Source organism: Cricetulus griseus, chromosome 3 (assembly GCF_003668045.3).
Source record: "Cricetulus griseus strain 17A/GY chromosome 3, alternate assembly CriGri-PICRH-1.0, whole genome shotgun sequence".
NCBI lineage: Eukaryota > Metazoa > Chordata > Mammalia > Rodentia > Cricetidae > Cricetulus > Cricetulus griseus.
In genome coordinates this window covers 214,543,654-214,555,719 of record NC_048596.1, presented here as the reverse complement: position 1 = coordinate 214,555,719, position 12,066 = coordinate 214,543,654, and the positions used below count along the sequence as shown (strand labels likewise).

Here is a 12,066-nt window from a genome sequence, read left to right as displayed (position 1 = left end):
CATTGTGTGTGTGTTGTATGCGTGTGGTATGAGCATATGGGAGCATGTACATGTAGATGCATGTGTTTGGAGGTAGCTTCCTCTACTGTTTTCCACTGTATGTTTTGTGACAGATAGGGTCTTTCACTGAGCCTACAGTCCACAGACTAACTACACTAGCTGGCCAGTGAGCTCTGGAGATCTGCCTGTCTCCACCCGATAGTCAGGCTTTTACATGTGTAGCAGGTACTCTGGTGACTGAGTAGCTCATCAGCCTCTAGCTATTTTCTAATTAAAATGGGGATAGGTGGGATCCAGGAGGGACACAGTCATGTTTGGACCCAGAGTTAGGCAGGGATTTCTTTAAGATGTCAAAGAATCTGTAGCCTATTTAAATGTAATAACAGTTCTCAACAAATGAAATTATCCCTTTTCATTTCACACAGACCTTTTCTTAAAATTCCAGTAATTATTCTGTAAAAGTCACTCTTTAAACCATAAACATTGTGTCCATGACTCTGATCTAAGTTTCTATCAATGAAGTCCTAACCTGAGTGCTAACATCAGAGCTGCTTATGGAAAGGGATACCCAGATTCTGCATGCTACATTCTCCACCCCTCAGTCTTCCTTAGGTGCCCAAAGCTTCGGCACCTAAGCCTCTGTGAACGTGAGCCTCTGTGGAGCTTATGACCCTAATGAACAATGGTCACCTGGACAGTAATGCCTTTTCAAAGCATAACAATTGTCTCCTGTCCTAGATTGTTACTTTAAGGATGTAAAGGTGCATTACATTTGTTTATGCTGCATTTGTTTAACTAACAAAGATGTGTTACTTTTGTTTCACTGCCTAAGGCACCTAAAAAGCTGAACATCCAATAGCCAGGCAGTAGAGGGATAGGTGGGATTGGAGGGCAGAGAAAATAAGTAGGAGCAGGGATCTAGGCTCAAGACAGGAGAGAAAAAGAGGAGCAAGGGAAAAAGAGAAGTAAATGCCAGCCAAACATGGAGTAGGACATACAAAATGAAAGAAAGGCAAAAATCCCCTAGGCAAAATATGGATGAAGAGAAGCAGGTTAAATTAAGTTATAAGAAGTAGCAAGAAACAAGTCTAAGCTAAGGCTCAGCATCCATAACTAATAATAAGTCTCTATGTCATGGTTTGGGATCTGGATGGGGGCCCCAAAGAAAGCTTGCTACAATGAAGCATGGCTGAAATTCTTGGAAATGTTTAACAAAGGTGGGTGGGGAATGGGAGCCTAATTTTTAGCAAGGCAGGTTAAGTAATCACAGTTTGCCTGAGTGAGCATATTCAGGAGAAACCATAGAGCAAGCTGTGTCAGTGTGGCACTTGTAAGGTTTCCTGGGGTGACAATGTGGCACTTGATGCAGATTTTAAATACAGGGCAAGTTAGACAAAGTGTTTATTCATTCGAGAAGGCCTAAAACAAGCTAGCACTTAGATTTCTGCCTTATAACAAACAAAAACCCCTTAGTACTTATGGCTCTGCTGTCCATATGAAGCTTGGGAATCACTGGCGGGTGCAGTGGCTTTGAAACAAGAATCCCCGCCCCCCCCCATATATTTGAATACTTGGTTGAAGCTGGTGGTACTGTTTGAGAAACCTTAGGAGGAGGCATGTCTTGAGGGGGCAGACTTTGAGGTCTCAAAAGCCCCTGCCATTTCCAGTTAGCCCCCTTGGCTTCATACATATGTCTCAAGACATATGCTCCAGCACCATGCTTGTCTGCTGCCATGATCCTTGCCATGATGGCCATGGACTCAACCTCTGAAACTGTAAACATTTTCCTATGTATGTATGTATGTATGTATGTATGTATGTATGTATGTATGTATGTTATCATGGTCATGATATCATAGCAATAGAAAAGTACTAAGGAAGCAGGCCTTCTTTTAGGAAACTGACAAGGGAGCAGGAGATAATTAAAAAGTTACATCACATTTCAAAGTCACAATTGAGACCATGCAAGTGCAGGAGAGAAGTAAGAGCCTGTTGGTACGTGGAGGCACACCGAGAATTGGCAGGCTGGTAGGTTCCTACAGGTGACAAGAGGACGGTGGCCACTCTACCATATAGTAAGTACTGTGAGACACAAAGCACAACCAGAGGAGTGTAGTGCTTTATTATTTATGATTTATTAAAGCTTGCCTGAGGATTCAGAAAGCAAAGCTAGCCACAAGCTATAGAAGCCAGGTACACATCTTTAATCCCAGTAGCCAGAAACTAGGGGCTGGTGGTACACACCGTTAATCCTAGGACTCAAGAGTAAGAGACAGACAGATCTTCATGAGCTCAAGGTCACCCAGATCTACACAAGAATGAATCAGTCTAAAAGAGAATTATAGCTCATACCTTTAATCCCAACATCAGAGAAGTATATAAGACAGAAGCAAGGTCTCAGAGAGGCACTCATTGTCCAGCCACACTGAGGAGAGGCAGCAGTTTGAGACTTGGTGAAGAGCTCCCACATGGATCAGCCCTTTCAGCCTGAGGTAGCTGTAAGAGCTAGTGGCCAGCTGTTTTGCTTTTCTGATTCTCAGCTTGAAGTTTGAACCCCAATATCTGTCTCTGGGCTCATTTATTTATTCGTGTTACAGACGAGAATGCTGTGGCATGAGGCAGACTTTGCCAACTTGCAACCCCGCAAACTAGCAAGAACACAATCCCCGAGATTCCTAAGTAGCCTCTGCCAAAACAGAAAAACATGAATCCAACACACACATACATGCTTGCATGAGCTGATGACACACCCAACCCGAGAAAGCAGAAGGCAGTGTGGCTGACAGAAGCTGACATCTACAAGTGACAGTGTTCACAGAACTCTTCAGTGCTCTGTCTCCTTCCACAGAAAAGCCATTTCTTTTCCTGTAGACATCTCACTGAAATCAAAGCATGCAGAGCCCTTAACTTTGAGAATGCCTGACCAGAATGAACACTGAAACTGCACATGCAAAGCATACTCATAAGGACTGAAAACACGAGCCCTATTTCACAGAGCAAATCTATACCACAAAAGCAGCTCACCTGGAAATCTTGGTCATCGATTCCGAACCTCTCCCGAAGATTCCGGAAGACCATCGGGCAGTATTCCTTAAACTTGAAATGGCTCGGCATGTTTTCCCTGCAACAGTCACATTGGAGAATGAGACTCAGACAGACAAGAGGTTAGCAGGCTTCACAATGTCCCATCTGGATCTGTGTGTAGCAGTGAAGAGAGTTCACCGCCCACAGCAAGCACAGATGATTACACAGAACTAGGTACCACCCAACCAGATCTGACAAGAGAGGAGACAGATTGAAAATGCTGTCTGTCTCACCCTGGGATTGTGTTACCCCTTCATCCTGTCTGCACACACCAGCCATCCTCTGAGGAGAGGGGTGGGGAGGGACAAGCTAGTAGAACGTTGTGAAAGCAAAGCAGATAGGATGGCAGTGAGAAAGGGTAAGCGATACTAATCGTACCGTGGAAGCAGCTGTCAAACAAGACTTGCCTCACACCAAGCAAGACCCACATTCCAAATCCACACCAAGAATACTTCCCACATAGTCAGGTCCAAAAAAAAAAACTCAGGACAAATGGCTAATGGCGCTGCCTATTAGCATACCAAAGCCCACACTGGCCTCCAGGCTCACTCAGTACCTGTGGCTCCTCTCAGCTCTTCTCACCCCACCCCTACCTTAAACTTCTCCAGCTTGTGGGCTTTCCTTCACCAGTTTTCAATTTTTGCCCCTGTGTTTAACCGCTCTCTCTTGGTCCTCTTTTGCCCCCCACACTCTCCATGCATTCTTTCTTTTGTCTTCCTCCCTTGTTCTTTCCTCTCTCTCTGTCCTCTCATGGCCCAGTTCAGTCTGCTGGTCATGTTCAGTCTACTACTTGCTCTTCCTTCTCTGGACCCTTCCAAATGCCTCTGGCTGTACTCTCCCTCATAGCTACAATGAAAATCTCCTCATCCTTACCTCTGAATAGTCATATTCTCACTTTATACCCTCATGAACTCAACCTCTAAACAGTATTATGGGGAGAAACAAATTCATACGTTCACAAGAGAACAGTTGCCTAGGTAAGACGTTCTCCTGAAGGGCTGGGGTGTAGCTCAGTGGCAGAGCACCCACCTAGCCTGTGTGAGTCTCCAGGTTCAATCCCTAGTACTACAACAAAGAGAAAAGAAGGCAAGAAATTTCATACTTATCCTGATATGGGAGGATATTCTTGGGTCCACCCCAACATACACAATCACCCCTCCTTTGTGCCCTCACAGAACAATGGGTACAAATCAGTCACACCCCTCTATTACTATCCTTTGTATAGAAATAACAGCCATTTGTGTAAGTGTCGATTTCCAGTTACTGTCTGACTGTGAGACCTTTGGGGGAAGGACCATGGTGTATCTCTAGCTTTTGGATGAACTGCCTGATGTGTAATCAACTTCCCATAATGATATCAAAGGTATTCCATTTACATGATGAACATTAGCAATGCCCAAACATGATACCTGGTCAGATATCATGCTAAAACACCTTAATTATTTAGTGTTTTATAACACAGTCATTTCCATTCATAAAGCCACTATTTTCTAAGTTTTGTATACAAGAGCAGAAGTCCATAACTGCTCAAACAATCCAAGTAATTTACAGCTCCAAAATTTAAATAGTAATGAGGATATCACTTCTAATGTATAAGATACTCATAGGGAACAATATGCCATATGGCAAATAGATATTATCCCAGGGGGCCTGCTGTTGCTTCTCTGAATATGACAGATGGCTGTGTTTATCACAGGATTAACTTCATCAGCAAAACTTTACTCCCACCCATTGAAAAAATTATGTGATTACAGAAAGTCACAAAAAGTCCTATCCGCACAGCCAGGGTAGTCTCCGAGGAGGCTGACTGGTACTTACTTGTTAAAAAGGTGATTGTCCACCTTTATCTTTGAGTAGGCTTTGAAGTCATCAGGCATCAACATGACAGGGATTTGAACATGGCTCAGTTCATTGATCTAGAAAAACACAAAATAAACAGCACCGGTTATTACCATCCTGGTGAGGACGACCTGACTTTGCCATGTACTGGCAAACAAACTCACTGAACACAAGAATTCTTCTGCCTACCCCTTGCGTCCCACCATGAACTCTTTCCTCCTGCCATCCTCATTCCTCCCAGCTGCCATCCGGGTTCTTTGCTCCCACACTGGGCCTGTATGGCACAGGAGGAACATGGGGGCCAGACCTTAAGGCTATTTGTCCCCCAGGGACACAACGTTCTCATCTGCCTCCCTCTTCCCTTCCAGACACTCAACTCAGCACTCCCCTGACCCCACTTCTAGGACAGCTTCCTCTATGAAAAAAGTGTTATCTGGGAAAGAGGGATTTTAAATCTGTGAGGTAAATATTTGTTGAATTAACAGACATCATTTATATAGTGGAGCACCCAATATTTGACGGAGCACCCAAAGACCATATGGTCTTTTCTTTCTTATAGGAATTGGGTTTAAATGTAAATATCGGGATAGGGCTTGAATATGACAGTTGAGACCTTCACTGAAGGAGGAGGAAGACAGCTTTATGGGGTTACAAAAGAAGGAGAAACTCGGGCTGGAGAGATGGCTCAGAGGTTAAGAGCACTGACTGCTCTTCCAGAGGTCCTGAGTTCAACTCCCAGCAACCACATGGTGGCTCACAACTATATGTAATGAGATCTGGTGCCCTCTTCTGGTGTGCAGATATACATGGAAGCAGAATGTTGTATACCTAATAAATAAATAAATCTTAAAAAAAAAAAAAAGGAGAAGCTTAAGCAGGGGTTAGGAGCAAAAGCAGGGTCATATGTGGACACTTCTACTTTTAGCACTTGGGAGTCTGAAAGAAGAGTATGGCAAGTTTGAGGCTAGCCTGGGCTACAGTATATCTCAAGAAAAGAACAAAGAGCAAAGGTGTGGCTCCAGAGGACAAAGCATAGGATCCTGTTTCCTTTACACAACAGGAAGTGGCAGGGGTGGATCTGACACATGACTGAAAAACCTAACTTTTTTTCTTGGTTGTTTTTGCACTTGAAGCCCATGCTATTTTCTCCCTTGCTGAGAGTAATAAAAAACACTTTAAACGTCAGTACTTCCTGTAGAATGGAAGATACTATATAGGGTTCTTGGTTCCAAAAAGCAAAAACAAAACCAAGGAAATAAGCAATACGTTTCTTGCTAGGGCAGGGAATTTAATGCACTACTGGTTTCTTAAAAAGCAACCATGACTTCTGGACACTGTCCTTCCTGCGAGGCATCCAGCCCACAGGACTCAGTGAAGCAATCAGCAGGGAAGCCTGAAGATGGATGCTGGCTCCAACACTTCCTCAGGCAAAGCTGATGGTAGTTGGTGTCTCAGGGGCTTAAAGGGAAAAGATGGGGTTTGAAAGTGTCAGCACAAAAGGTAGAAAATAGGTCTGAAGAAATGGGGCTTGGCTTTGGGGTAGAGTCCCTTTGCATGCTGAGTTGTAGAGGCCAGAGGAGATGTGTTAAGTACATGCTGGCCAGCAGAGTCTGGTTCAGAGAACAGGCTCACAGATTGATGCTGGGTGGCTGGGGCCCTTCAGGTTTGAGATTCTTGTTGACCAAGTGTGGTATACAGAGAGACAAGGGAACTGTAGGACCATCACTCAGAAATGAGAAGTCAGTGTCACACAAGCCCACACATAGGAATTCCTACTAGAGTTGATGGGCAGGACATTTGAACCCAGCCCTCAAGTCCAAGGCAGCTAAAAGAAATGCTTGAGTCTAAACAGTGAGTGTTCTAGGAACTTAGAGCAGGAGTGAGGTGAAAGGCTTCTTGAAGGGCGTCAAGCTGAAGTCATGCTGCAGGGACAGTGAGCTGTGAGTATGCAATTTGGTGCATATATATTTATTTAGGTATGTGCTGGGTTTGTGTGATATGTGTACTTGTTAGTATAGGTATGTGCACACGTTTGTGGGTGTGGAGGCCCAAGGTTGACATTCAATGTCTTCCTCAAGTAGTGTGTGTTGTGGGGTGTGGTGTGTGTGTGTGTGCGAGCGCGTGTAGATAGGGTCTCTCTCTGAACAGGAAGGTCATCCATTTGGGTAGGCTGGTTGCAATGAACATCAGGGACCCGTTTGAATCCACCACCCCCATTGCAGTGGTTTACAGGAGCACACAGCACCCCTGACTTTCTACATGGGTGCTGGGGCTCCTGGGGATCCGAGCGCAGGTCCCGGTGTTTGCTACTGCAGGCACTCTACAGACTAAGCCATCTCCTTAGCTCACTCTCTACCTTTATACCCCAGGAAGAGGTTGATATGGAATTAAAGTAGATACTTTTGGGCCACTTTATCTTTCTTTTACTGTTTTTCATTTACAGTAGCTTTATATTTCCAATCTTCCTCCCCTGTCAAGTTATTGTTTCAAACTCCTGGGTCAGGTGAATTAACCACCCATGAACAAACCATGACCCAGAGGAGCTGCTTTTAATTAGCAGTCACTATGTTTCCACTGGTGTCTCTTGAGCATCTACTTTTTTTCTATAGAAATGCTTCATTTTGGTGCAAAGGTAAGGGGTCATTCATCAGGTCATTTATTGGCTTTACTGAGATGTATGAACTTCGGCATTAAAACTGAAAGCTCATTCAACTTCCTGGGTGACTTTATCCCTTTAGTCTACAACCCTGCCACTCCGGAAGATGTTTGCTTCTAGTTCAAAATCACAATGACAATGAGTTCCGTCTTTTTTTGTTTTTGTTTTTTGTTTTGTTTTTGTTGTTCTAGATAGGGTTTCTCTGTGGCTTTGGAGGCTGTCCTGGAACTAGCTCTTGTAGACCAGGCTGGTCTCAGAACTCACAGAGATCTGCCTACCTCTGCCCACCCCAGTGCTGGGATTAAAGGCATGAGCCACCACTGCCCGGCATGAGTTCCCATTTTAAATGAGGTTAAACTAACCCTCTCTGCCAACTTCTGTACTTCATGTAGGGCTCCTAACTTTGAACTTGCAGATTTCTGAACAGTGGGCTTTGAAATTTTAAAATATGTTGATTTAGCATTCTGCTTTAGTCTAGTCATTTCATGTGGCCCTTCCCAAAACTAAATAAAACTGACAATGCTTTGTATTATTATTATTATTATTATTATTATTATTATTATTATTATTATTATTTGGTGCTGGGATGGATTCCAGGGCCCTATGCATGTCAGGCAAGTGCTCTGCCACTGAACTACACACTCAGCCCCTATCAGTATTTAAAAAAGAATTTCTGTCTTTGCAGATATTTAAATTGAGAATACACACATATTTATGTAGGATATATAATATTCATGGGAGGACACAAAAAAGATTTGTGTTAACTATTACTATATTGAAAGCCCCCATCCCTTAAGAATAAGCATATGTTCTAAAATCCAAAAAGTTTTCAAACTGAAAACACGGGTTATATTATTCAGGGCACATTTTTATAAGGTTGCAAATACTGAATGAACTCAGAACAGAAAGGCAGTACCACTTTCACACTTGTGAGTGCTAATGCAGGTCGTCAGACAGTCGTATTCACCATCTTACACGGCTTAGAATTTTCTAAGTGTATCAAACATATATCCAGGCAGAGAGGCCACTGACTGGGTCTCTCTGTACTCAGTGAAGGACCTCATGGTTCGGTTTATGCTGTGCCAGTCACCCCCAAAACAGGTGTTGCTCAGTACCGCCTTTCTGCAGAGCCACTGGGTACAGAGACTGACAGTACCCAGGCCTCACATATGACAATAAAGGAGCTCTGTTGTCAACATCAATAGAAGCAAGGCTACGGTGGGGTGGGGAGGGTTGGTACAAATGTTTATTAGTACCAAGTGCCCAAATGACCTGACTATATTATAATTCAAGAGTTAAGGAAGGGGGAGGGCAGAGGGGAGTTGGCATAGTACAATGATGGAGGAAGGGGCCAGGGAGATGGCTTGTCTCAGCTCAGCTTTGTCTGAACTCACTTTAATACTTGGCACTAACGTCACAGCTAATGCTGGACATCTGCCAAATGCCACACTGAGGTTTCTGGACATAGTGTCTTATCTGATACTTATAACTCAGCACTGTAGGTACTATCACCATTCCCATTTCCCAGATAAGGAACTCCAGGCTTAGTGAGATTAGCTGCTATTAACTGGGCAAGCTGGACCTGGAATCCAGCCCATGTAGTCAAGATTCCAGCAGTCTGGCTAAATTTCCCAAACTCAGGATCTTTGTACCTTCCTGCCAGCCTAGAGGTTGAGAGTTCACAGCAAGGTGTCATTAAAAGCCTATCTTAAATGTATGCCTCTGTGGTGTCAAAAACTTGTAAAGAATTCTTTTTAAAAAAATAATAAATCAATAGTAAATTGTTTAATTGAATATATACTGTAGTCTATAATTAGTCCAGCTGTGGTTTCAACTACACAATCTAAATTGGGGTTTGTCACTCAACTGTTATCATCCCTCTGCTTGTCACTCAGTCTGCATTCAGACCTGAATGAATTGTAAACTGTTATCATTGAAGGATGCAAAATTTATTTCCATAGTAATCATTTATGACAGACAATTGTCAGAGTTTTCCTGTATGGACAAACCATGGTTAACTGGAAGCACAACAGCATTCTGTGGACTCTTCCTAACAGACGGCTCTACTTAGAAAAGGTGTCTTGACTTCTCCTGTCAGCAAAATGTTCTAATTTCTATCATGTGCAAGTTGGCACCAACACTGTAAAACTTAGGCTTGTTATTTTCTGTGAGTCAGAGGACTGGAGAGACAGAGTACTGTTCCTGTATGGAAATCCATTCTGCAAGCAAGCAATTAAGCTGCAAAAATTGGAATCAGTAAACAGATTCTGGACAAGAAACAGACAAGTAAGTCCCAATTCAGTTGGTAATGGTTCTAAAATTAAGGCACAAAAAGGTGTCCCCTCAAAGCTGTTTCATGCTGAGGCATTAAGAAAAAAATATACATTTAACATGTACTTTTTAAGTCAAGCAAGGGATACATTCATAAATACTAGGCATTATTTATGACAATTAATTTGGATACATTCACCCAAAACACTATGTTTTCAGACTAATAGATAACTGGCAAATGTTTCGGGCTTTTATTTATGTTTCTGCTTGTTTGTGTTTAGACAGGATCTCACTATGTGGCCCCTAATGGCCTAGAACTCACCACACAGACCACACTATGGGATTAAAGGGGTGCACTACCTCACCTGCCTAGGAAATGTTTTTAATTCAACCAAGAAAAAGAGTATCAAAACCTCAAAATCCCTAACATGTAGAGAAGACACTAAGACATTTAATCTGATTGTAGTAAAGACACTTCTCTAGAAATCATGACTCACTGAGTTAAAACAGGAATCCAGTGTGAGCAGCTGTGGGCTACAAGGTCAGAGCTTCCTGGGGGCACAGGAGTCTGGGGGCAGCCAAGCCTACCTCCGATTGGGGCAGGATGTGAGGTGGCAACAGGAAAATAGGAAGGACCCAGGGACAACAATTCATTCCTCCTCTTAGTCTCAAGACAAGCAAATGGAGTGCCCACTTTAAAACAGATCAATAATAGAAAACAAAGACCGGGGGCAGATGGAGAGGGGGGCAGAACAGGCACCAAGGATTCAAGCTCAACATGGACCCAGCATGGAGAACTACCATGCATACTGGAAAGGGGGTTACCACTAACTGACTTCTTAGGGAAATCTAATCACAAGTGTGCCATTCCAGACTTCCTGCACTGGGTTTTCGATTGCTTCTGGCTTTTACAAAAACGATCTCCACTTCACAATAAACAATGGGATGGGTTCCCTGTTACTGTAAAAAATGCCCTCTTCCATTATCACTATTTGAAAATATTTTCCCCTTATCATATTCATGTTAAAAAATTCCTTTGCAGCTGTTTGATAAAGCATACAGAGATTTTCCTGCCAAATCCTTGACTTTAAGCATTTTTCTGCCCTCAGGTTCATTCCATGTAGGAAATGAATGAAAACAGTATTTATATGGTATGGCAGGAATTGGAAGTTCTCGCTTGTTCTACTCACTCCCATACCGGAGGGGCCCACGCACACACAAATGGGAACTTTCACTGATTCTCCCCCAAAGAACAACAACAAAATGACTCCAGCTGCATTTCTAAGAAAATATTTTCCCCTGTGTGACTTAGAAATGCCATCAAGATTCTCTGCTACCTGCCTCTTCTGAGCCACCTACACTTGTTTTATTGGGTGTCAGAGGACAGGACTTGATAGGAGCATGCCAAAGAGACTTACAGCTTTGACGGTTACAAAGGTTTTTAATTGTCAGAACCCAGCAGTCTGAAACTAATTTGGGTAACACAGATGAATCTTGTTTCAACAACAAAAAACAAAGCAGAATGGTATAGGGCAGAGCAAAGCAAAATCAGAACAGGACAGAATAAAGCAAAATGAAAATGAAAAGAAAGAAAAAAAAAGAGAGAGAGAGAGAGAGAACATACTTTCTCTTACATTTTTCCTACCAAGTTTGGGGAGAATTAAAAATCAGATTTTTAGTATAAATTGATACTCAGCTGAAATTGATAAGTTCCATGCAAGGGAAAAAAACCAATTTGCACATCATCTGTAAATACTTCTTATAATCTTGTCATGGATATAGGTTGAAACAACTAAGAACTTTCAAAAAATGGGGGCCCCGACACAGGCATGTGGCCCACACTTGGGCTGGAGTGGCTCTCATTACAGCTGACATAGCAAATTGAATAGCAATTTGAAAGTTCTGAGGTTTCCGTGGGGGCAGGCAAAGCAAATTAGAGTCAATTATGGAGGTAGGAAAAACAGGCAGCTGAAGATGTTTGCGAAGTGTATTTTTATTTGTTATAGGGCAAGAGGTCAATTTTCTACAGCTGCTCCATCAATATTCATTTTCTAAAGGCATTCTGGAAAAGCTAACATTTCTGTGTTTGTAGATCAGACAGATGACAGAATCCAAGTATGAGCTACCTTCCAATATCTAGAAAATAATATTTCATTTTGACAGGGCAAATGAAATTGTTGTGATAGCAAAGCTGCAATATAAGCAAAGACAAAAGA

General features: G+C 42.7%; 1 protein-coding gene across 3 annotated transcripts in view; it reads right to left on the bottom strand.

Moving 5' to 3' along the window:
- Positions 1–12,066, bottom strand: part of Pip4k2a (phosphatidylinositol-5-phosphate 4-kinase type 2 alpha) — a 166,813-nt gene that overhangs the window by 62,073 nt on the left and 92,674 nt on the right. For all 3 annotated transcript variants that reach the window (XM_027405314.2, XM_027405313.2, XM_027405315.1), the window contains exons 2-3: positions 4,903–5,000; positions 3,025–3,121 (exon numbers count right to left, since the gene is read on the bottom strand). In XM_027405314.2, coding sequence (XP_027261115.1) covers positions 3,025–3,121; positions 4,903–5,000 — 195 coding nt within the window. The remainder of the gene's footprint in view (positions 1–3,024; positions 3,122–4,902; positions 5,001–12,066) is intronic.